This window comes from Schistocerca americana, chromosome 5 (assembly GCF_021461395.2).
Source record: "Schistocerca americana isolate TAMUIC-IGC-003095 chromosome 5, iqSchAmer2.1, whole genome shotgun sequence".
NCBI lineage: Eukaryota > Metazoa > Arthropoda > Insecta > Orthoptera > Acrididae > Schistocerca > Schistocerca americana.
The window spans coordinates 531,835,827-531,862,155 of NC_060123.1; the positions used below are offsets into that span (position 1 = coordinate 531,835,827).

General features: G+C 41.8%; 1 protein-coding gene across 1 annotated transcript in view; it reads left to right on the top strand.

Moving 5' to 3' along the window:
- LOC124616149 (neuferricin) overlaps nt 1-17,380 on the top strand; it is a 50,083-nt gene extending 32,703 nt beyond the window's left edge. Inside the window, exon 4 of the mRNA XM_047144428.1 lies at nt 16,926-17,380. Coding sequence (XP_047000384.1) covers nt 16,926-17,103 — 178 coding nt within the window. The 3' untranslated portion in view covers nt 17,104-17,380. The remainder of the gene's footprint in view (nt 1-16,925) is intronic.
- Nucleotides 17,381-26,329: the final 8,949 nt, after the last annotated feature.

A 26,329-nucleotide genomic window follows, 5' to 3' on the forward strand; every position in this document is an offset into this window, starting at 1 on the left:
AATGTGTTCTGAATTTTCAGTAGCCTGACATCATAACATCCCTTTGCTGTTTCTTCTTTCTTTTTTTCTTTGTTCTCCATCTCCTAACCTTTCTCCGCTTCAGAATGTGAGGTTCCTCTTTGTTTTTTCTTCCGCCCTGTGCACCCTGAAGGCCAGCCAACGCATCTGGTGCGTAACTGGTTACTGGGTAACACGTAATTCCCAGCCCGAGGTTGAGAGGTAGGTTCTGCATGTATCCCTGATACAGGCAAGGTCCATGGAGGGGTGATTGCTTGAGCTGTTACGTTCCCAAATTGCCATTTGGTCCCTCTGTCAGGAGTTCAAGAGGTGTGACCTGAGGAGCGAACTATCATCTAAGGCAGGTGACAGGTGAGCCCCCTTTGGGTTGGGGGGAGGAGGGGCAGTTGGAAGGAATGCGCCAACAGAGATGCTGGCAATCACAGGAAATTTTCTCGTAATGAGCCAATCACCATCTAAATTTACGTCTATTAAACATAAATGGAATGAGGATAAAGATTCCAAGACTTACCCAGCTGCTGCATCTTGGTTCCTCGCTGTATCATGCACTGAAGAATATCAGTCCTTTGCTACAGTTAATCTGTTTGTTGTTCAGAGAGGTGTCGATTCAGTTGGTGACACTGTGAAATCTTGCTCTCGTTTATGCTATGACACTTTGCTTTTGGAGACTAATTGTGATTCTCAAGCACAACAATTGCTTGCAGCTTCGTTTCTCCATGGCTATCCTGTTCATGTCGAGGCCCATTGAACACTGAATTTTTCATGTGGTGTTATGTACACTAGGATGCTTGATGGTCTGAGAAATTCAAACTTACCTCTCTGATCAGGGTGTTACTGCAGCCCATTGGGTCATGAACAAGATTGATGCATCCTTAGTGCCTACATGCATTCTTTTTTATCACATTTGATAGAATAGTGTTTCCATCAGAGATCAAAGCAGGCTATGAGGTCATCATGGTCTGACCATACATTCCAAACTCGATGTGCTGGTGCCAGTGTTGACATTACAAACACACTCCAATGTCCTGTCAAAACACAGCCAAATGCAGTAGGATTGCTCATGAGGGCAATTGTCCGTCTCTTTATCCCCACTGTATCAGTTGCAATGGCAACCATGCTGCCTCATTTCGAGAATGTCCCTTGTATCTTGATGAATGGACCATCCAGGAGATCTGGGTGAAGGAAAAAGTGCCTTACCATGTGTCTCACAAGTTATTGGCTAATTGAAAGCCCTGTGTTTTACCATCTGGCACTTACAGTACAATTCTTGCTATACCTCACTCCACAAAGCACGTGTCTATGCAGACTTGCTACCTCAAATTAAGCACCACAATTGTAAAATTGCCCAGTGTCACAGTAGCATCGCCATGTACTGCTGCTCCAGATGTGCAACAAGCCCCCAAATTTTCACCTCTGGAAGCGAAATCACCTGCTAAATAACCGGGAGGCCAGAAAACATGTGAGGAATGCTCCCCCAAAGACGTTTTGTGTCCCTCCAGCCAACAAACATCTGAGTCTTTATCTGCTAACTGCAAAGGTTCCAAGAAATCAAACAAACGCAAATGGTCTTTTCCTTGGCCAACTTGGAGATCCTCTTCAGTGGTCTTGCCGTGTGATACTCTCACCTGGCCAACCTCCATTTCACCAGTGCGAACCACAATTTTTTTTTTTTTTTTTTGCTCTGGAATCCACACACCAACCCAGTGAGAATGCTGAAGCCTATGTAGATATCATGGAGCACGAATCTCCAGCCTCTGCACCCTGTAGCAGTGAGTCTTCAAAGGCTGGCACTTGGCAGCAGCTGAGTTGACAACCCTTCATTTTTTCCCTAGTTTCATTTCCATCTCATGACTCCTCCAATGGAATTTCACGGCATTAGATCCAACAAGGATGAATTGCAGCTGCTCTTGGAATTGCAGTGTTCACATGTTTTCTGCCTCCAGGAAACGTAATTGAAACCTTGTGACCACCTTGAAATCTCTTTCTGGTCTGCTTCGGCCTTCCTACAACGGCAAACTTCATTCATTATAAATAGTTGTGTGCGCAATGTCGTCACATTATTCAGTATAACAAAAATGCTAGCTGGATTTTATTTACCAGTTCTTTTAAGAGTTCCACCCCCTCTTCTATCATGTGGGCCAACCCCTGACAGCTCTCTGGGACCAAGTCCATTACCCAGTTTCTGGCCTGACTGGAGCAGATGGTGTCACTGTGGACCCCTTTGCTACAGCCAACACTTTGGGCCGCTACTTTGCAGAGATTTTGAGCTCCACCCACTATCACCCTGCCTACACCAGAAATCAATGGAGGAGGCTCCTTTCAGAATTGGGAATGCTACAATGCTGCCTTTACTATGTGGGAGCTAGATTGTGCTCTCACTTAATCCTGATCTTCTGCCTCAGGGCCGGAAAATGTTCACATTCAGATGTTGAAGCACCTTTCTCTTGTGGGCAAGCTCTTTCTCCTTCATACTTAGAATCATATCTGGGCAGATGGCACATATCCCAGATGCTGGCATGAAGCAACTGTTGTACCTATACCTAAGCACGGTAAGGATAAACATCTTCCGTCTAGCTAATGCCCCATTTCTCTCCCAGCTTTGTTTGCAAGGTGATGGAACATATGATTCATGCCTGGCTGGTACAGTGGCTGGAGTCTCACAATTTATCAACCTCTGCATAGTGTGGATTTCAAGCATGCCATTCTGCAGCTGACCATCTCGTCACATTGTCAACCCATGTCATGAATGGTTTTCTGTGGAAATCCCTGACTGTGGCTGTGTTTTTTTATTTGGAGAAAGCCTACTATACAAGCTGGACGACTGGTATCCTCCGTACTTTCTACAAGTGGGGTTTCTGCCCCATTTCCTTTGGGAATTTTTAGAAGACAGAGTTTTCAAGGTACATTTGGGTTTGGCCTCGTGGGACACCTTCATCCAGGAAAACAGAGTACCTGCAGGCTCCGTCCTGAGCATCTGTTGCCAACAACCGTATTACAGCCTGTCTCCCACTGGGCATCTCTGACTCCCTTTTCGTTGATGATTTTGCAATCTATTGGAGTTCCCCATGGACTTGTCTCCTTGAGTGGTGTCCTCAGCTGTGTCTCGATCGTCTTTACTCGTGGTGCATTGACAATGATTTTTGCTTTTCCACTGACAAAACCATTTGTATGAGTTTCTGGCAGCACAGTGGCTTTCTTATACCATCTTTACATCTTGGGCGTGTTGCCCTTCTGCTAGCTGGAACTACAAAATCCCTGGGGCTCATGCTTGATAGGAAACTACCTTGGTCCTTTACCTGTCAGTCCACTATACCCGGTTCCTCATCATCCTGTGCATCCTCAGCAGTACTTGCTGGGGAACAAATTGGAGCACCCTCCTACGTTTGTACCAATCCCTTGTCCGTTCCAAACTAGGATGTGTGTGTTTTGTTTATGCGTCTGCATGTCCGTTAATCTTACGCCATCTAAATTATAATCCACAATCGTGGAAACTGTTGGCCAGTGGTGCCTATTACACTAGCTTGGTTAAGTGTCTGTATGCAGAAGCTGCTGAACTACCCCTGTCATACCAAGGTGATGTTTGTCTGCCATGCCTGGCCACCCATCCTATGCTCCCTTCTTCAATGACTCCTTTGACCGCCAGTATGGGGCATGTCCCTCTTCTCTGTTACCTCTTGGGGGTCACCTTCGCTATTGCTCTGGCAGCTTAACTTCACACTACCGGCTACTTTCCCAGTGATTGTGAACCCATCTCCACCTTGGTTTTGTGCGGTAGCCTTGTTTACCTTTGACTTCAGTCACTTCCTAAGGAAACTACTCTAAGTTTCTTGACCTTTGCACAGAACTTAGCGATAGTACCTTCGTGTACACTGATGGATTCTCTGACTGACTGTGATGTCAGGTATGCCTTCGTCATTAGCACTGACCATTTTTGGTATTGGCTTCTGGAACACTGCTCAGTATCTGCAGCAGAGCCCTTTACCCTGTATCAGGCCGCACAGTACATCCGTTAACACAAGCATTTCAGTTGTGTCATTGGCTTCGATTCTCTCACTGCCCTTCAGAGCTTCTGTGTGATGAACACAGTCCAATGCAATGGGGCCAAGAAAGCTTCCAGTTGCTCACTGTTGATGGAGCCACTGTGATGTTTATGTTGATTCTTGGTCACATCGGTCTGACAGGAAACAAGGCCACCGACGCTGCTGCCAAGGCTGCAGTCCTCCTACCTCAGCCCGCTAATACTTCTATTCCTTCTGATGACCTCTGTGATACTGTCTGTCAGCAGGTGGTGTCATTTTGGCATCACAACTGGTCATCCCTTCATGGGAACAAGCTCCAGGGAATTAAACCTTTCCCAGCTGCCTGGCCGACCTCATCTCGGTGCTCTCACCATGAGGAGATAATTTTAGCTAGGCTGCATATTGGGCACTGTTATTTTAGCTGTCACCATTTGTTATGTGGTGATCCCCCACCACTTTGTGCTCATTCACCAACCTTTGATGGTTCGCCTTTTCCTGACTGAACACCCTTTCTTTTTAACCACTTACATTCCACTGTATGTTTGCCATCTGAGTTATTGGGTTGTCAACTGCATTTTAGTTTTTATCCGTCATAGCAATGTGGTGAAGGACATTTAATTTTAAACAAAACAATACCTAGAAAAGTTTTGAGAGCAGATATGTGATTTTTACTATCTTACATCAGAGATTAGTACACTAGAGAAGCTAAACATAAGAAAATAGACTACAGTGAAACCCCTATTTTACATTTTCATGTGGTCCAGACTTAAAATACACAAAATTGATGAAAATGCAGAATTGAGGAAAATGTTAAAACCCCACAATATACGAGCAAAAACACATGTAATTGGCATGTATAATTAAAAATCATAGTCCTCTCCAATAATTTTTATAAAACCTGTCTAAGGAAGGAAATTAAATGTGCAATAGAATGTTTATACAATAATTTATGGTAATGACTTTCATCAGTTCTTAAAAAATCATAGATGTATAACAGCAAGTAAAAACCCATCAAAAAATTGAATTTGGTCGGAGTACAAGGTAATCGAGCTGTTTTCTGACATACTATGGCTACAAATTGTATTTTCAAAACACATGTTTTTCAGCAATCGTCCTTTGTTCTCGCCCAGAAAAAAGTAAAAATTGATGAATACGTTGTTCAAACCAAAACATCAGAGCAACTAAATGGTTAAACCATAAGCATAAATGCAGACATCTACTTAATGACATACTTTGTCCCCATTGCTGTTATTGTTTACTGCTTTTCTCATGAGCTGCACTTCATATGCTCACCACCATTGAAGTGTTATTTTAGGCTTGATGAGAGAAACAGAGAAATGAATAAACAAGTTTACTTTCCCAATTGACATTGCAAGCTTATTAGAAGTGGGCTCAACGAATTTCTGTGCATTGTGTAAAATGTAAATTTGAAAGGAAGTTCAGGTGCTACAGTTTCGATTCATGCCCTCTATCACTGCTACCAGTGTTTACAATCTACAGTGTGTGTTGTGTGTGGTGTAAAGCATATACACTACATACATGGTTAGTGTATGTAGTTGTTGCAACTGTATCATGTCAAATTTGAACACGAAAGTCATTAAAATATGCTATTGCAAAACCTTTGTTCTATTTCCATGTGATATCTCTGTCATAGCATGTCACCTGCATGAAAAGTGTATTTTCAACATTTCACAAGATGCTTTCACGCTATCTGCATGCCCATCACTGAAGGGCCACTTCCCCTCTCCACACATCCAGTAGGTGAGCTCATTTTATATGTGTTAGTGTGGTGTGGTGGCTGCACTGGCTATTGTATGACTTAACAGGTCACAAACCAGTAAGAGTTCACTAGCCGGAAATGGGCAACGTTTCCCCAGTTATGATCGGGCGTATTTTTCAAGACTCAGTGTCTGAATTTAAAAGATTGACGATTGATACTGTTGCTGAATACAGTAAATCAGAAATACATGCAAAAAATCTGCCTGCTTATCTGGGTGGTAACATGCTTGCCTCCCATGCAAGCGGGCCTGGTTTCAATGCCTTGCTGGGTTTGAGATTTTCTCCGCTCATGGGCTGGGTATTGTGTTGTCCTCAACATCATTTCATCCTCATCACCGGCGCCAAGCCTCCCAATGTGGCATCGAATGAAATAAGACTTGCATTTGACGGCCAAACTTCCCCGAATAGGGGCCTCCCAGCCAACGATGCCATACGCTCATTTCATTTTTTTCATGCATTGGCTCGGTCCAGAACACATCGCGTTAACTGTCTTGTTTTTCCATTACCGCTGCAACCTAGCAGTAGTTGTATCATAATTGCACAGTGAAGCTAAATGTTGCAAGTTGCGCTGGCAACACCAATCATGGGTTATGTCAGCTTTTTATCTCTCCCATCTCCCCAATGGCCTAAAATATTTTCTTAATTCTGCCACCACTCGTCGTGCGAATCATATGTCAATAGGAAGAAAATGGAATGAAGTCAAGTGAGATGTTGAGTAAGAACTTAGACTTGAGGTAAACTTTACTAGGAAGAAATGTAAAATTGGGGAATTTTTAGCATTGATGTTATGGGTATGAATTTATGGTGAAGAGTTGCAAAAAACACAAAAGTAAAACACAGGAAGAAACCATGTGAGTTTTTGTTAAGTGCAGTTGCAGCACTATGAAAGCAATTTTAGGTTTTAGTTTTCTTCATCATTCACTTGAAGGTTTTCAGCATAGTAGCAAATAACTCTCTCTCTCTCTCCCCCCCCCCCCCCCCCTTTCTCTCTTCCCCCTCTCTCTATTAATAGAATGTGGTCCATCATATTTTCTTGCTGGGAATTGCCTCTCTGTCTCTTTTTTAGAGTGAAATACTTAAAAAGTCTGCATTCACTTGATATTTTTCATTCACCCCTCTGAAATTTTCATTTGCTATCTACCTCTATTTCAGTGAATCAAGACTGTACTACTTCCTAAAAATAAATGCACAAACATTCGTAAAAAAATAAAACAGAATAAAAAATAGTGCTAACACACAGTGTTTAACATTAGGGCCTGAACAGTGCTAACCCTTAAACAAATTCATTACAGGTTATTTTTATTGTTACAAGGTAAAATGAACCAGGGACTGTAACAACAGTACATGCATTCATTGGTATACAATACATTAAATTTATATATTGCTAACATTAAAGAATTCTCCAAAATGTAAACAAGTGCTATGTATATCTAAACCTTTTGATGTTGGACTGGTGGCAATATAATGCTAAGCCACACTTACAATATTTTCAACATTAGATGAATTTCATGGTGCGTAAACAGGATCAGCATCACGATTACATCCATCTGTTTACTCAATTACAAGATTTCGATGTCACTGCCATGGTGTCCCTGTGGCATGCCACAGTTTTCATCCAAAGAAAAGAACATTAATATAGTAAGGCAAAACAATGAATGTAGACAGCAAATGCTTTCTAACTTTTCAAATGGAACCACTTGTCAGCTGGATGCAGTGCAGCTTATACCATGGCAGATGTATGATGAGACTGATTATTATTAATTTGAAGGTTATAACAATGAAAATAATCAATTTTTGACAATATAATGTAATTGGATAGATATCCAATTAAATTAATTTGAAGGTTAGCACTTTCTTCCACCAATCTTGTCAGTTATAAGAGGCTAGCTATCAAAATTCTTGGCTATTCAGGAGGCACTTGTGATTATGTTCCACTTATCCCTAAGCTGAAAGTATTTGTATGGAGTGTAGCCATGTATGGAAGTGAAATGTGGACGATAAATAGTTTAGACAGAAAGAGAATAGAAGCTTTCGAAATGTAGTGCTACAGAAGAATGCTGAAGGTTAGATGGGTAGATCACATAACTAATGAGGAGGTATTGAATAGAATTGGGGAGAAGAGAAATTTGTGGCACAACTTGACTAGAGGAAGGGATCGGTTGGTAGGACATATTCTGAGGCATCAAGGGATCACCAATTTAGTATTGAGGGCAGCATGGAGGGTAAAAATCGTAGAGGGAGACCAAGAGATGAATACACTAAACAGATTCAGAAGGATGTAGGTTGCGGTAGGTACTGGGAGATGAAGAAGCTTGCACAGCATAGAGTAGCATGGAGAGCTGCATCAAACCAGTCTCAGGACTGAAGACCACAACAACAACAACATCACTAAGCTTAAGCATGTGATGTTTGTTTTTACAGTGCCAAAAATATTCCCTCACTGTGGGAGATGCACTACTGTAACAGCATTCTCCTCCATTCTTGCATGAACATTGTATCACTAGTCCCTATTTCAGACATTAATTGCACTACATATAATTTTTAAGTTATTTAAATATGTTTGGTAGAATGGTTCAGTTAGATCCATGCCCAGTTGTAACTCAGTAATTCAGTACTAACCATGCTTTCAGTCATTCATTGCCAATTTTTAATGTCTCTCCATCAAAACTATAACCACCTTTCCTTTAAGAAGAAGATGAAGAAGAAGAAGAAGAAGAAGAAGAAGGTAGTAATAATAATAAACATAAATATAGCCTACAAACTTCTCTACAAAATTTGCAACCCCCCTAACATGAAAAGGAATCAGTGGTCAAGAAGGAAATGAGACAGGGTCATAGCCTATCCCTATTGTTAATTATTCAGTCTGTACATTGAGCAAGTAGTAAAGGCAGCCAAGAAGAACTTTGAAGAAGGAATTAAAGTTCAGTTAGAAGAAATAAAATCTTTGGAGAGACAGCAAAGGACTTGGATGAGCAGTTGATGGGAAGTGTCTTGAAAAGAGCTCATAGTATGAATATCAGCAAAAGTAAAACAAGGGTAATGGAGTGTAGTAGAGTTAGATCAGGTGATACTGAAGGAATTTTACAAGGAAACAAGACATTAAAAGTTGTAGATGAGTTAAGCTGTTTGGACAATAACTGACGATTTTTGAAGTAGACGAAATACAAAATGGAGATTGATTATTGCACGAAAAGCATTTTTGCAAAATAGAGATTTGTTAGCATCTAATGAAAATTTAAGTAAGTCTTTTGAAGCTATTTATGCAGAGTGTAGTCTTGCACTGAAGTGAAAGGTGGATGGTAAAGAATTCATAAAAGAAGAAAATAAAAGTGTCTGAAGAGTGATGTTAGTGAAGAATGCTGAAGATTGGATGGATATATTGAGTAACTAATGAGGAGGTGGTGAATTGAATTGAAGAAAAAAGGAATTTATGGCACAATTTGACTAAAGGAAGGGATCCATTATAGGACACATCCAGAGTCATGAAGGAATAGTCACCTTGGTAATGAAGGGAAGTGTAGGGAGTAAAAATTGTAGAGGTAGGCCAAGAGATGAATACAGTAAGGAGGTTCAAATGGGTATAGGTTGCAGTCATTTTTTGGAGATGAAGATGCCTGCACAGAATAGAGTAGTGTGGAGAGTTGCATCAAACCAGTTTTCAGACTGCAGACAACAACAAAAACATCAGCAGCAACTATCAGACAAGGTTATTCAAGGATTCACCTACAATCTACTGTAATTTACAAGTACATTACTACGCTCATGGAACAAGCTTCTGTTATGACTCTTCACAGAACACACATACTTATCCACAACCACTCCTGGGGCAAGTAAGATATTTAATTCTTTAGATATGGGGTGCACCTATTATTGATCTCTCACTGTTAGGTTCATACACACATAAAAAAAAGTTTTGCATCACCCCAGTTCCCAGAACTCCTGAAGATAGACGTTTACTGTGGGTATTGTATCAACAGACACAGTCCCTTTGACTGTTCATAGATGTCACTAAACCCTCCCAAAGATGTAAACAACCATGCATGAGCAGCACCTCTTAGATGGAGGGTGTCCGACAGCTGACCAGTTCCAGCCATTCCACCAGGAAGGAGGTACATGACACGTATGGTCTCTAGTTCAACCATGCCTAGATGGTCAATACCATGGTTTGATCTCATCTGCATTGTTACTTTGTGCCAGGAAGGGCTCTCAACAAGTGAAGTGTCCAGGTGTCTCAGAGTGAACCAAAGCAATGTTGTTCGGACCTGGAGGAAATACAGAGAGGGGAACTATCAATGACATGCCTCGCTAAGGCCACCCAAGGGCTACAACTGCGGTGGATGACCGCTACCTAGGGATTATGGCTCATAAGAACCCTAACAGCAATGCAACCATGTTGAATAATGCTTTCCGTGCAGCCACAAGCGGTCATGTTATGACTCAAACTGTGAACAGTAGGCTGCATGATGCGCAATTTCCCTTCTGAAGTCCATGGTGAGGTCCATCTTTGCAACCACGACACCATACAGCACAGTATAGATGGGACCAACAATGTGCAGAATGGACCGCTCAGGATTGGCATCATGTTCTCTTCACCGATGAGTGTCGCATATGCCTTCAACCAGACAATCATCAGAGACGTGTTTGGAGGCAACTCGGTCAAGTTGGACGCCTTAGACACACTGTCAAGTGAGTGCAGCAAGGCGGAGGTTCCCTGTTTGGGGGTGGCGTTATGTGGGGCCGACATATGCTCCAGGTGGTCATGGAAGGTGCCATAATGGTTGCATGATACATGAGTGCTATCCTCCGACCAATAGTGCAACTCTATCGCCAACATATTGGCAAGGCATTCATCTTCATGGACGACAATTCACGTCCCCCATCATGCACATCTTGTGAATGACTTCCTTCAGGATAATGACATCGCTCGACTAGAGTGGCCAGCATGTTCTCCAGATATGAACCCTATTGAACATGCTTGGGATAGATTGAAAAGGGCTGTTTGTGGACAACGAGACCCACTAACCACTCTGAGGGATCTACGCCGGATCACTGTTGAAGAGTGGGACAATCTGGATCAAGAGCGCCTTGATGAATTTGTGGATAGTATGCCACGACGAATACAGGCCTGCATCAATACAAGAAGACGTGCTACTGGGTACTAGACGTACCGGCATGTACAGCAATCTGGACCACCAGCTCTGAAGGTCTTGCTGTATGGTGGTACAACAGAAAATGTGTGGTTTTCATGAGCAATAGAAAGGGCAGAAATTATGTGTATGTTGATCTCTATTCCAATTTTCTGTACAGGTTCCAGAACTCTCAGAACCAAGGTGATGCAAAACTTTTTTCGATGTGTGTAGTAGTTCCTGCCTCTCCTAACCTGAGCTCCATTGTTTGAAGATTCCAAGTGCCACTAAGTCATAATTTGCACCTTACATTCTAATTTATTCCTCCCTATATACCAAAAGAACCTATTCTCACACCAATTCCGAACCCTCTTCTTATTCTTCAGTCATACCAAAATAACATTCCAGAAACAGCCTTCCTTTGTCTTACCATTTTCACTCACACACCTTTCTCAGTACATCTGAAACAGAATTTTAAATCATACTAGCCTGTTGGTAGATTTTCTTCTCCATGAATACCTTGATGTTCCATAGATTTATCATGTCATGCCTGTTGCTCTGATGTCATGAAACTTCCCTTTCGAGTAAAAATTGTTTTATACCAAATTATTTATCCTCCTGTGTCTATTCACTCCATGAGTTACCCCAGCTGGAATGACTCCTATCAGGAACTTAAAATTAATATATAAGTGTTATACAGCAAAGTATTATTCTTGCCTACTGGAGCCCACAATGCTTCTAGTCCAACCATATTGTGAAAATATGAACCATAAACCTGGGCAAAATTGCTTCTCATGTGATTGAAGTCAAAATTTGGACTGTGGGAAAGCACCATAAAATCAGATTAAAAACTTTCCTGTTTTTTGAACTATTGATTACTTAGTTTGAAGATATTTTGTAATATTTTGGGTAATAAAAACAAGCCTTTACTGTCAGTGTAGGTATAGAAGTTATATTTAAATAACAGATTTTTTAAAGAACATAAAAATAATTTTAATTTTTAGTGATAAGTATAAATAATTTTTTTTCATAATAGACAGATATGAACAAATCCCTTAACAATTAAATAAGTGATATTGCAAAAACTATGCGCTTGAATCTGGACAATTGCTCCTCGTCATTAGGTTCAAGGTAAGTGCATGTCTTTAGGAAGTTTACTTCTTGTTTGTTGATTGGGCAACCATGTTTCTGCTTCTTTGAGAAATGTTTGATACATGCATATTCTAGATGAATATATTTCGCACTATGAAAGTTTGCAGAATATGTATGGTGGTAGATGCAGTTGGGAGCATGCAGATCTGAAAGAAAATATTCTGTGTGTAATTTTATCGCATAAGACTGTTCATGACAGTTCCTCACAGCATTTTTTGAAGTGTTCAGCAAATATGAACATTCATAATTTAACTTGATCTAATTTCAGTTTGTATTTTGAAGGAAAAAAAAATCCACATTAGTTCGACAAAATAAGCAGTCAGTTGGGGCAAAAAATGGTCCTTCAGCTAAATGGACACTTGTCTTTTAAATACATGTAGGTATTACTGGGCATTTGTTGTTTATTCAGTATGTCTCTGCTTTTCTTACCAGTGTGAGTTTTTCGAGATGACACATGCACACTGTTTCCGGCACTTACTAAGACATCACTTCCCTGGTATTTACTGGCTGCGTTTATGCTATCGCCAGCCTGCAACATTAGTGTGACTGCCTCTTGACCACCTTTGAAATATTTTTTTGCAAATACTACAATACGGGGTGTACATAAAGTCCGGGAACACTTTCAATTATTTATGGCACAAGAACTAAATGTTGTGCAGATGTCATACATATTGCATTTTGAAGAGAAACTCTGAAAGTTTTTGTTACAAACATTCGATATGCGAACCATGAGTGACCCGGCAGATGTCAATATGGTAATCGAATTCTTGCCATACCCTTTCCAGCATGGCATTGTCGACTGTGGCAGTCGCTTCCCGTATTCCCTCCCAGAGCTCTGCTACTTCACGTGGTTGAGGCGGTACATACACCAGATCTTTAATGTGTCCCCACAGAAAAAAGTTACACGGAGTGAGATCTAGTGATCGGGGAGGCCATTTTATGAACTCCAACACACAGAAAGCTCGCTCTGCACCTGAACTTGCCATGTTTGCGACTAGCGCTGACTAGTGGCAAATTACCAAATTACGCTTGGCAGTATACATGGGGGGGGGGGGGGGGGGAGAAGAAGAAGTTTCATGGTTTCTGTTTAAAATGACACATATTTGATATCTGTACAATGTTTGGTTCTAGTGCAATAAATAATTGAAAGTGTTCCCAGACTTTATGTGCACTCTGTACTGTCAAGCAGCAGCCATATTTAGTAAACTTTACCTGAAACGAGAAAATGTTACTCAAATATTACAGCCACTAAAATAACACATTAAAGCATTTAATTTTATACTAACAAAATTATTTTGAATAGAGGCCGCCATTTTGAATTTGATTTTTAGGTGTTTCTCATGGACCAATTTTGTCTGATTCTGAATGTGTTAAAAAGTAATAATTGTTGAGTTGAATACCAATTCAGTTGTTTGTAAAGCAATTTTGCCCAGGTCAAATCATAGTTTGACAAGGCTATTCTGCTACATCCTATTTTCTTCACAATACACATTTATTACCACTTGTGACAGAATGTTATGTAATTGTAAGGATTCACATTATCTATCGCCACAACCAGCACACTTCTACATCTACATCTACACACTGAAAGCCACCTGATTGTGTGTGGTGGAGGGTATCTTGAGTACCTCTATCGGTCCTCACTTCTATTCCAGTCTTGTATTGTTTGTGGAAAGAAAGATTGTCGGTATGCTTCTGTGTGGGCTCTAATCTCTTTGATTTCATCCTCATGGTCTCTTCACGAGATATACGCAGGAGGGAGCAATATACTGCTTGACTCCTTGGTGAAGGTATGTTCTCGAAACTTCAACAAAAGCCCGTACAGAGCTACTGAGCGTCTCTCTTGCAGAGTCTTCCACTGGAGTTTATCTATCATCTCTGTAACGCTTTCGCGATTACTAAATGATCCTGTAATGAAGCACACTGCTCTCCGTTGGATCTTCTCTATCTCTTCTATCAACCCTATCTAGTACGGATCCCACACCGGTGAGCAGTACTCAAGCAGTGGGCAAACAAGTGTGCTGTAACCTACTTCCTTTGTTTTCGGATTGCATTTCCTTAGGATTCTTCCAATGAATCTCAGTCTGGCATCTGCTATACTGATGATTAATTTTATATGGTCATTCCATTTTAAGTCACTCCTAATGCCTACTCCCAGATATTTTATGGAATTAACTGCTTCCAGTTGATGACCTGCTATATTGTAGCTAAATGATAAAGAATCTTTCTTTCTATGTATTTGCAGTACATTACGCTTGTCTACATTGAGATACAATTGCCATTCCCTGCACCATGTGTCAATTCGTTGCAGATCCTCCTGCATTTCAGTACAATTTTCCATTGTTACAACCTCTCAATATACTACAGCATCATCCGCAAAAAGCCTCAGTGAACTTTCAATGTTATCCACAAGGTCATTTATGTATATTGTGAATAGCAACGGTCCTACGACACTCCCCTGTGGCACACCTGAAATCACTCTTACTTCGGAAGACTTCTCTGCATTGAGAATGACATTAATTCAATCACATAATTGGTCTGATAGTCCATATGCTCTTACTTTGTTCATTAAACGACTGTGGGGAACTGTATCAAATGCCTTGCAGAAGTCAAGAAACATGGCATCTACCTGGGAACCCATGTCTATGGCCCTCTGAGTCTCGTGGACGAATAGTCTGAGTCATACGAACAGACACTTAAAAAATTCCATTTGGCTGAGTCCTGCCTGCTGGAGGGAGGTGTCAACAAGTTTGACGAAGTCTGCGTCTGCATAATTGTCTTGATGGATGAACCCTGTACTGTAGGACTGAACAGTAGATTGTAGGATCGTGTCTCAATACTGCACAGCCCTGAAATTGCCCTCAAGATTACCCCATCGGTCTGATGATCCTGTAGGAGTATATGTCTGAGATGTGTATTGGTATCTAGCTGCTGCCACACTTTTCTACAACAGTCGTCAAGCATCTTGTTAGTCAAGAGAACTCAATGCCGTTGATACAGATTCCATTCCATTTTCTTCATGCACAGTTTTTCTGGGGCATTAGTACCGTTGTTTGTAATGAATGCCCAGAGGCCACATTGATCATGGGAAGACAATTGCATTCTGTTGGGTTGACATAGCCCACCCAGCTGTCTCCAAAAGTCAATGGACATTTGTATTGCACACTTCCCGGTGTACCCAAGAGACACAAATTATCGATAGTGGTCATAAGCTGATGTTGACTGCAGGCTATCAATTTGAGGCAGATGTTCCATGTTTTGTGTCTCCCGAATAGATAACTGGATGTTTTAATGGTGTTACTGTGGTGTATATCAACTCAGCACTCTACTGAACTGCACTGAGAATGCAGGTTACTTAGACCTCCATTACACAGTTGGTTGTATGTAGCAGTTTCATGTGGTCAAAAAGAGTGTTAAGTAATATGTTGCCAGGGGAAAGAACACAAATTATGCAAAACACGAGGATGTTGCAATATGTTTCGGACTAGTTTAAAAGAGTCGTCTTTTGTGCCCTTGGCAACTGTGAAGCCCAGTGCTACTCAATGATAGCAACAGTAGCTCCACAAAACCACTCAAAAATATTAATGTGTGAGTGAAGTCCATTGAACTAAGAAATTGTGTTCATATTTATGAGCATAAAGGCTGAATATCAATTAGGTAATTACCTTAAATGCCTGGGAAATGTGAAAGTCATTTTCATAATTCCATGAAATTTATGCAGTGCCTCAGAAAGATCTTTGTCAGTTTAAGCTTAATTTTTCTTTATGCCAGAACACCCCTACAGGAAACCTCGATTGTCATTGCTCAGAAATTCTTCATATTTTCTTTTTGACAAGATGTACTGTGAACTGACTGATGGAGTGTCAATGAGTAGTTCACCCTACCCGTTGAGACCAATATGTGTGTGAAACACATCAAAGAAGCATCCCTGGAAACATACTGAGAAACTGACACTTTCACCTGTTACGTTGGTGACATGTTTCTTATATGGTCACATAAAAGACACGAGCTAAAAGATTTACTTTGGTACTTCAATTTAATATGTCTGAGATTGTCATCACACAAGTCGAACTGAATCAAGGTCTCTGCTTTCTTCATAGTCTAGTTAAAAGGGTAGCCGATGAAATGCCGGGTACAGTGTGAACTGGTAAAAGATGCACACCAAGTTTTATTTGCATGGCGACATATACTGTCTGGCACAGAGGAAGCGAGTGCTCAGAACAGTTTAACAGGAGTCACATCATTTCTGACAGTGTGTCTCAGCAACCAACTAGAATACCTGGAGACTTCTTTTCTATAATAATATCTGCACAGAATGGCAAATTTGGAAAGTTCCAAACCCAACAATGACAAACATCTGGAGGAACCCAAGAAGACTGTAGCCATTAATTTGCTGGAAGTGCTGTGTAATGAATGAGCAGACTTTGTGTGGTTTAATCGAAAGCAATACATTTCATATGTTCCTGTGGTACTCCAAGTTTGTTATTTTTGTGTATCTTTTCTTTTGATCTGTCACCCTGTTTTATTTTGGAGGAGTGTGATAAAAGGAATGACTGAACTGACCGCAGATTAAGTGATACACTTTAGCTGGAATCTGTTCATGGCATCATGTACGTTTCTTTAATGCTTCTGATGTTCTGCCACATTCCAAGTTATCCTTGAATGCCTTCTCCACCTTTATTTCCATTTCCTACAGAGCACCAAGCCTTTGATTCCAAATACTGGAAAAGTTAAGGGTTATTTACAGATCTGGTTTCACCACATTTGTAATCATTTAAGTTTGTTCTAGGACAATTTGTAAAATGTTATGATATTGCCCTTTTTGTTCCAGTGGTGGCATTGAAAGGGACTGGGTTGGTTCGCCAAGACAGTTTTATGAACCTGGATCCTCGGCTTACAGATGTGCTTGCATAAATATGCAGGCGGCAGAAACATTGCCAATGTTAGGCAATATTCGAGAATATGAGGACTGTGATCCACATGCTACTAGTTGTCATATAAAGAGTTGATGTATGTTACTTGTGATGAATAACATTCCAAGCATGTTTTTGTATAAACTATCCCTTTAGATGAACTTTCTTACGGAGTTCAGTGGCCAAATATTTTACTGTGATATTTACAACTATGCCCGTCAGTGGACTTCGAAAGCTGGGTCCTAGTACAATGCAGCTATAGATTGTTTTTGCCCGTGAAGAGCTATTTATTTTCCAAGTATGATGGTGAAAGTGTTCAAAATTGGTGTATTACCTTTAGGAACAACAACAATAAGAAAATTAATTACTTTTACATTTTATATTAAATTATTTTCTTAGCATCAGTTCAAAATTAATTGTCTTAAGAACTATTTGCTATGTGAACAGTTGGCTCTCCATTTTAAATCTGCAGGTCATTATACTAATGTATAAGCTCTGCAGGTACAGCCTGAGGCTTGTGTTACTACACATCGTCTTTACTGAATTTAGTACAGTACGTTATGACACTTCCAAACTAAGTCAAAGGAAAACCTCCTAAATTTTTTTTTATGACAAAAAGACAGGCAGGTTGATTTCCCAACTTGTGGAGAGAAATTATTTTGGTTTGTAAACTAAAAACAGAAGTACCAGACATGCCGTTGTTGTGACACAAGTTTTCCTTAACGAGTGGCCTCAGAAATAACCTTTAAGAAAATAGTCATCTATGACATGGTCTGGTTACTAGAAACCAGCAAGCTCTTTGACTACTCACTGTTTGAGTGGTTGTACAACAGGATTTTATACATTAACAGTATTGTAAAATACTGTGTCTTTTTATAGAAAAGATGTGCAACACTACTTGAAGAACCAACTTTTTAAGACAACTATGTCAATGTAATCATGTATCATTATGAAATACTGTGAATGCTTTTTACTTTGCCATTGCCATCATAGTATAATTTCCACAGTAGGAAGTCCAGCACAGCACTCTTTATTTCCATTTCAGCTCAACAGATGCATCTTGCAGTTTGCAGTTGGAAGAAAAGGCAAGTTTTAAATTTTTTTACTGGTGTGTGTGTGTGTGTGTGTGTGTGTGTGTGTATTTGAACCAGTCTTGTCATGTTTTTAATTTAACTGATTTGCAAATGAGGAGCACTTGTTGTTGTTGTTGTTGTTGTGGTCCTCAGTCCAGATACTGGTTTGATGCAGCTCTCCATGCTACTCTATCCTGTGTGAGCTTCTTCACCTCCAAGTAACTACTGCAACCTACATCCTCCTGAATCTGCTTACTGTATTCATCTCTTGGTCTCCCTCTACGATTTTTACCCTCCACGCTTCCCTCCAATACTAAATTGGTGATCCCTTGATACCTCAGAACTGGTCCTAGCAACAGATCCTTTCTTGTAGTCAGGTTATGGAACAAATTCCTCTTCTCCCCAATTCTATTCATGCGCTTCTCATTAGTTACATGAGATCGACCCATCTAATCTTCAGCATTCTTCTGTAGCACCACATTTCGAAGGTTCTGTTCGCTTCGTGTCTAAATTATTTATCGTTCTTGTTTCACTTCCATACATGGCTATATTCCATACAAATACTTTCAGAAAAGACTTCCTGACACCTAAATCTGTACTTGATGATAACAAATATCTCTTCTTCAGAAACTCTTTCCTTGCCATAGCCAGTCTACATTTTATATCCTCTCTACTTTGACCATCATCAGTTATTTTGCTTCTCAGATATCAAAATTCATCTACTACCTAATGCCTCATTTCCTAATCTAATTCCCTCAGCATCACCTGATTTAATTTGACTACATTCCATTATCCTCGTTTTGCTTTTGTTGATATTCATCTTATATCCTACTTTCAAGACACTGTACATTCTGTTCAACACTTCTTCCAGGTCCTTTGCTGTCTCTGACAGAATTACAATGTCATCGGCAAACCTAAAAGTTTTTATTTCTTCACCATGGATATTAATTCCTACTCCAAATTCTCCTTTTGTTTCCTTTACTGCTTCTTCAGTATACAGATTGAATAACATCGGGGACGTGCTGCAACCCTGTCTCACTCCCTTCCCAACCACTGCTTCTGTTTCATGCCCCTCGACTCATATAACTGCCATCTGGTTTCTGTACAAATTGTAAATAGCCTTTCACTCCATGTATTTGACCCTGCAACCTTCAGAATTTGAAAGAGAGTATTCCAGTCAACATTGTCAAAAGCTTTTTGTAAATCCACAAATACTAGAAACATAGGTTTGCCTTTCCTTAACCTATCTTGTAAGATAAGTCGTAGGGTCAGTATAGCATCGCATGTTCCAAAATTTCTATGGAATCCTTCCAAAATTTCTACGGAATCCAAACAGGTCTTCCCCGAGGTCTGTTTCCACCAGTTTTTCCATTGGTCTGTAAAGAATTTGCTTTGTTATTTTGCAGCCGTGACTTATTAAACTGATGGTTTGGTAGTTTTCACACCTGTCAACACCCACTTTCTTTGGGATTGGAATTATTGTATTCTTCTTGAAGTTTGAGTGTATTTCACCTGTCTCATACATATTGTTCACCAGATGGTAGAGTTTTGTCATGGCTGGCTCTTCCAAGGCTAACAGTAGTTCTAAAGGAATGTTGTCTACTGCTGGGGCCTTGTTTCGACTTCGGTCTTTCAGTGCTCTGTCAAATTCTTCACCCAGTATCGTATCTCCCATTTCATCTTCATCTACGTCCTCTACCATTTCCATAATATTGCCCTCAAGTACATCGCCCTTGTATAGACCCTCTGTATACTCCTTCCACCTTTCTGCTTTTCCTTCTTTGCATAGAACTGGTTTTCCATCTGAGCTCTTGATATTCATACAGGTGGTTCACTTTTCTCCAAAGGTCTCTAATTTTCCTGTAGGCAGCATCTATCTTACCTCTAGTGACATATGCTTCTACATCCTTGCATTTGTCCTCTCGCCATCCGTGCTGAGCCATTTTGCACTTCCTGTTGATCTCATTTTTGAGATGTTCCTATTCCTTTAATGTGTGAGTCATTTACTGCATTTTTATATTTTCTCTTTTCATCAATTAAATTCAATATCTCTTCTGTTACCCTAGGATTTCTACCAGACTTTATCTTTTTACCTACTTGATCCTCTTCTGCCTTCACCATTTTCTCTCTCAAAGCTACCCAATCTTCTTCTCCTGCATTTCTTTCACCCATTCTTGTCAGTCATTCCCTAATGCTCTCTCTGAAACTCTCTACAACCTCTGGTTCTTTCAGTTTATCCAGGTCCCATCTTCTTAAATTTCCACCTTTTAGCAATTTCTTCAGTTTTAATCTACAATTCATAACCTATAAACTGTGGCGCTGTGCAAAATTCTACCAGGCAGCTTCCTCTTTCATACCTTACACTCATTCCATATTCACCTACTAATTTTCCTTCTCTTCTTTTTCCTACAGTCGAATTCCAGTCCCCCGTGACTATTAAATTTTCGTCTGCCTTCACTGTCTGAATAATTTCTGTTATTGCGTATTACATTTCTTCAACTTCTTCATCATCTATAAAAGGAGCTAGTTGGCATATAAACTTGTACTACTATGGTAGGCATGGGCTTCGTGTCTATCTTGGCTACAATAATGCATTCGCTGTTCATAGTAGCTTATCTGTACTCCTAAAAACAAAGATGATGTGACTTACCAAATGAAAGTGCTGGCAGGTCGACAGACACACAAACAAACACAAACATACACACAAAATTCAAGCTTTCGCAACAAACTGTTGCCTCATCAGGAAAGAGGGAAGGAGAGGGGAAGACGAAAGGAAGTGGGTTTTAAAGGAGAGGGTAAGGAGTCATTCCAATCCCGGGAGCGGAAAGACTTACCTTAGGGGGAAAAAAGGACAGGTATACACTCGCACACACGCACATATCCATCCACACATACAGACACAAGCAGACATCTGCTTGTGTCTGTATGTGTGGATGGATATGTGCGTGTGTGCGAGTGTATACCTGTCCTTTTTTCCCCCTAAGGTAAGTCTTTCCGCTCCCGGGATTGGAATGACTCCTTACCCTCTCCTTTAAAACCCACTTCCTTTCGTCTTCCCCTCTCCTTCCCTCTTTCCTGATGAGGCAACAGTTTGTTGCGAAAGCTTGAATTTTGTGTGTATGTTTGTGTTTGTTTGTGTGTCTGTCGACCTGCCAGCACTTTCATTTGGTAAGTCACATCATCTTTGTTTTTAGATATATATTTCCTACGTGGAATGTTTCCCTCTATTATAACCTTATCTGTACTCCTATTTTTTTACTCATTATTAAACCTACTCCTGCATTACCCCTATTTGATTTTTTATTTATAACACTGTATTCACCTGACCAGAAGTCTTGTTCCTCCTGCCACCGAACTTCACTAATTCCCACAATATCTAACTGTAACCTATCCATTTCTCTTTTTAAATTTTCTAACCTACCTGCCCGATTAAGGGATCCAACAGTCCACACTCCAATCCAGTCTGTTCTGTATCTCTTGACAACGACGTCCTCCTGAGTAGTCCTTGCCCAGAGATCCGAATGGGGGACTATTTTACCTCCGAAATATTTTGTCCAAGAGGATGCCTTCATCATTTAACCATACAATAAAGCTGCATGCCTTCGGGAAAAATTATGGTTGTAGTTTCCCCTTGCTTTCAACTGTTCGCAGTACCAGCACAGCAAGGCTCTTTTGGTTAATGTTACAAGGCCAGATCATTCAATCATCGAGACTGTTGCCCCTGCAACTACTGAAAAGGCTGCTGCTCCTCTTCAGGAACTACACGTTTGTTTGGCCTCTCAACAGATACCACACCATCTAGCATAGACCTTAGTAATGGTCAAATATTTGTTTGGTGAAGCATTCATTTTGGGCATCTACCAAATTCCTAAATTTTTCCTGAAATGCACTTGCAAGTGTTTTCATATGAGACGACACTTCCATACCAATGTCTTGACTGCCCCACACTCACAAATGAGGGATACTGATGTTAGCACCCCTAGTAATGAAAAACAATGAAAACTATTCAAAAGGAACTAGGCACCAGGCCATTACAGAATTGCAGTTAGATTCTACACCGAATACACCACAGTATTAACAACTTGCTTAACTCATATGTGTTGAGAATTGCTTGTGCAGCAAATAGTGTTGTGTGAATGGAAAAGAGCAGAGGTCCTGTTCACGAAAAGGACAATAGATTGGATGTACAGGATTGTAGCCCACTAACAGCCACGTATTGCAGGATCCCAATAGAATATTCTAAGTTTTTTTTTTTTTTTTTAGTTTTTTTTTTTTTAGTTTTTTTTTTTTTTTCCGGGCGCAAAACTGCTGTGGTTATTAGCGCCCGGTCTGGGACTTAGGAAACGGTAAAAAACGAAAATGGAAAGCAGCAGCAATGGGAACGAAACTCAAAAAATTGGAGAAACTAAAAGGAGAAGAAAAGCATAAAACTCCACTACAGAAAGGGGTTGGTTGTCCCCCAAAAAGAGCTTCAAATCGCTGACATCATCTCACTGGCACTAATAAACTCGAGAACGCGAACGGCCGAGTGCGTGTCATCTGCTAAAATGGAAGATATATCAGGCGACAGCTGTAGATGGGTGCGTAACGGAGTAAAATAGGGGCACTCAATTAAAAGGTGTCTTACCGTCCACAGCTGAGAGCAGTGGGGACAGAGTGGGGGAGGATCGCCGCTTAAAAGATGTTGATAGCTAAAAAGACAGTGCCCTATCTGGAGTCTAGTTAAAATTACCTCCTCCCGACGATGCGTTCGGGAGGAAGAGGTCCAAGCACAGGGAAGAGCTTTCACATCCCGCAATTTTTTATGGGGAAGTGTTTACCAATGTGCATGCCGTAAAAGTACAACACGACGACATAAAACGCTCTGTAGATCAGCGAAGGGAATCGATCGAATAGCTGGCCGAAGAAGAGAGACTGCAGCCTTGGCCGCTATATCGGCCGCCTCATTGCCACAGATACCAATGTGTCCTGGGAGCCAGAGGAACGCCACAGAGATGCCCCCCAAATGGAGCGAGCGCAGGCAGTCCTGAATCCGGTGGACCAGAGGTTGGACAGGGTAGACAGCTTGGAGACTGAGGAGAGAGCTGAGAGAATCTGAACAGATAACATACTGTATCCGCTGATGGCGGCGGATGTATTGGACAGCATGGAGAACAGTGTAAAGTTCCGCAGTATAAACCGAACACTGGTCGTGAAGCCGAAATCGATTGGGGGTGTCGCCAACAATGTAGGCACTCCCTCCACCTAACGATGTTTTCGAGCCATCAGTGTAAATAAATGTGGCTTCCTTCATTTGTGCACATAGAGCAGCAAATGCCCGACGATAAACAAGTGAAGGGGTACCATCCTTGGGAAATTGACGAAGGTCACAGAGCAGGCAGATCCGGGGACGGAGCCAAGGCGGTGCTGTACCCCAAGTTGTCAAGAAGGTTTTAGGAAAGCGGAAGGAAAGAGAATGGAGCAGTTGACGGAAGCAGACTCCCAGTGGTAGTAGGGAGGAAGGGTGGCCTGCATACCCTACATCCAAGGAGGCATCGAAAAAAATGTCATGGGCCAGATTAGCAGGCATGGAAGACAGATGGCTAGCATAACGACTCAGAAGGACAGGTCGCCGATCGGACAGTGGAGGTTCAGCAGTCTCAGCATAAAGGCTTTCCACGCGGCTGGTGTAAAAAGCTCCAGACACTAAACGTAATCCACGGTGGTGGATAGAGTCGAGACGCCGAAGAATAGATGGCCGAGCAGAGGAGTAAACTATGCTTCCATAGTCCAATTTCGAGCACACTAAGGTGCGATAGAGGCGGAGAAGGACCACTCGGTCTGCTCCCCAGGAGGTACCATTCAGGACACGGAGGGTGTTGAGGGATTGCAGACAGCGAGCCGAAAGATAGGAAACATGGGAGGACCAGCACAGTTTTCTGTCAAACATAAGATCCAAGAAGTCAGCAACGTCCGAAAATGGAAGGTTGACAGGCCCTAGATGTAAGGAGGTTGGAAGAAACTCCTTACGTCGCCAAAAATTAACACAAACGGTCTTACTGGGAGAATAACGGAAGCCGGTTTCGATGCTCCAAGAGTGGAGGCGATCGAGACATCCTTGAAGACGTCGTTCACGAAGGCTGGTCCGTTGAGAGCTGTAGTAGATCGCAAAATCGTCCACAAAGAGGGAGCCCGAGACATCAGGAAGGAGACAATCCATAATCGGATTTATGGCAATGGCAAACAGTACAACACTCAGCACGGAGCCCTGGGGTACCCCATTTTCTTGGGAGAAAGTACGGGAGAGAGTGGTGTTCACCCGCACTCTAAATGTGCGCTCTGCCATAAATTCGTGAAGAAAAAGGGGCAGCCGACCTCGAAAGCCCCAAGAGAACAGTGTGCGGAGGATGCCTGTCCTCCAAGAGGTATCGTATGCTCTCTCCAGATCAAAAAATATTGCTACTGTTTGGCGTTTCTGGAGAAAATGGTTCATGATATAAGTGCAGAGAGCAACAAGATGGTCAACTGCAGAACGATGCTTTCGGAAACCGCATTGGGCAGGTGTTAAAAGACTGCGGGACTCCAGCCACCAAGCTAAACGGCAATTCACCATACGCTCCAAAACCTTACATACACTACTCGTGAGATAAATGGGGCGATAGCTAGAGGAGAGATGTTTGTCCTTTCCAGGTTTCAGAACAGGAACAACGATAGCTTCCCGCCATCGTCTTGGAAAGGTACTGTCGGTCCAAATTCGATTATAAAGGCAAAGGAGGTAAAGCAGACTGTGGTATGATAAATGCAGCAACATTTGGATGTGGATACCATCCGGTCCTGGGGCGGAGGAGTGAGAAGAAGAGAGTACATGTTGGAGTTCCCGCATGGAGAAAACAGTATTGTAGCTTTTGCGATTGTGAGAGGAGAAAGCAAGAGGTCGCACTTCCGCTGCACGTTTCTTCGGGAGAAACGCTGGCGGGTAATTTGAAGAGCTCGAAATCTCAGCAAAGTGTTGACCCAGTGAGTTAGAAATTGCGATGGGGTCCACTAATGTATCATGCGCGACAGTGAGCACAGAGACCGGGGAGAAACTAGGCGCACCTGAGAACCGTCGAATCCGACTCCAAACTTCCAAGGAGGGAGTGAAGGTGTTACATGAGCTAGTAAAGAATTTCCAGCTTTCGTTCTTGCTATCGCGGATGACCCGACGGCATTGCGCTCGGAACTGCTTATAGCGGATACAGTTGTCCAAAGTAGGATGGTGGCGGAAAACGCGAAGAGCACGTCGCCGCTCACATATTGCATCATGGCATGCCGCGTTCCACCAAGGAACTGGGGGGCGCCGGGGCAATGCGGAGGTGTGTGGTATTGAACGTTCCACAGCTGTAAGAATAACGTCTGTAATATGTGTGACCTCATCGTTGACACTAGGAAAGTGACGGTCATCGAATGTCGCTAGAGACGAAAAAAGTGTCCAGTCGGCTTGGCCAAACTTCCAGCATCGTGGGCACATATATGGCTGTTGAGGCTGTAGTCTAAGGACGCATGGAAAGTGGTCACTCGAGTGTGTATCATCAAGGGCGAACCATTCGAAGCGCCGAGCTAGCGGAACAGTACTGAGCGAAAGGTCCAAATGAGAGAAATTTGTCGTGGAGGCACACAAAAATGTAGGGTCCCCAGTGTTGAGGCGAACTAGATCCGCATGGTGGAAGACGTCTAGCAATAGTGAGCCACGCGGACAAGGATGTGGAGATCCCCAAAGCGGGTGGTGGGCATTGAAGTCCCCAACCAGCAAATGGGGTGGAAGCTGACCAAGAAGATGAAGGAGATCAGCTCGTGCCATTGGTGTGGACGATGGAATGTATGGAGTACAAAGGTATATCCAGAAAGGGAAAGACTGACAGCGACAGCTTGGAAGGAAGTGTTTAAGGGGATTGGGTGATAATGGAGAGTATCATGGAGAAGAATCGTGAGTCCTCCTTGTGCTGGAGTGCCTTCAACAGAGGGGAGAACAAAGCGGTCATGGGGACGCAGCTTTGTTTCCTGAAGACAGAAGAGGACCAGTGAGTAGGATCATAAGAGGATCGACAATTCATCCCGATTGGCTCAAAGGCCGCGGATATTCCAGTGGATAATGGACATAGGGTGAACAGAAAATGGAGGAATGTGACCAAGGTTGCCGTCAACTTAGCGACTGCTCAGAGCTTGCGACCAACAGCATGGAATGGCATTCCTGATCCATAGGTTGTTCAGGAGCAGCTCCTGCCACCAGC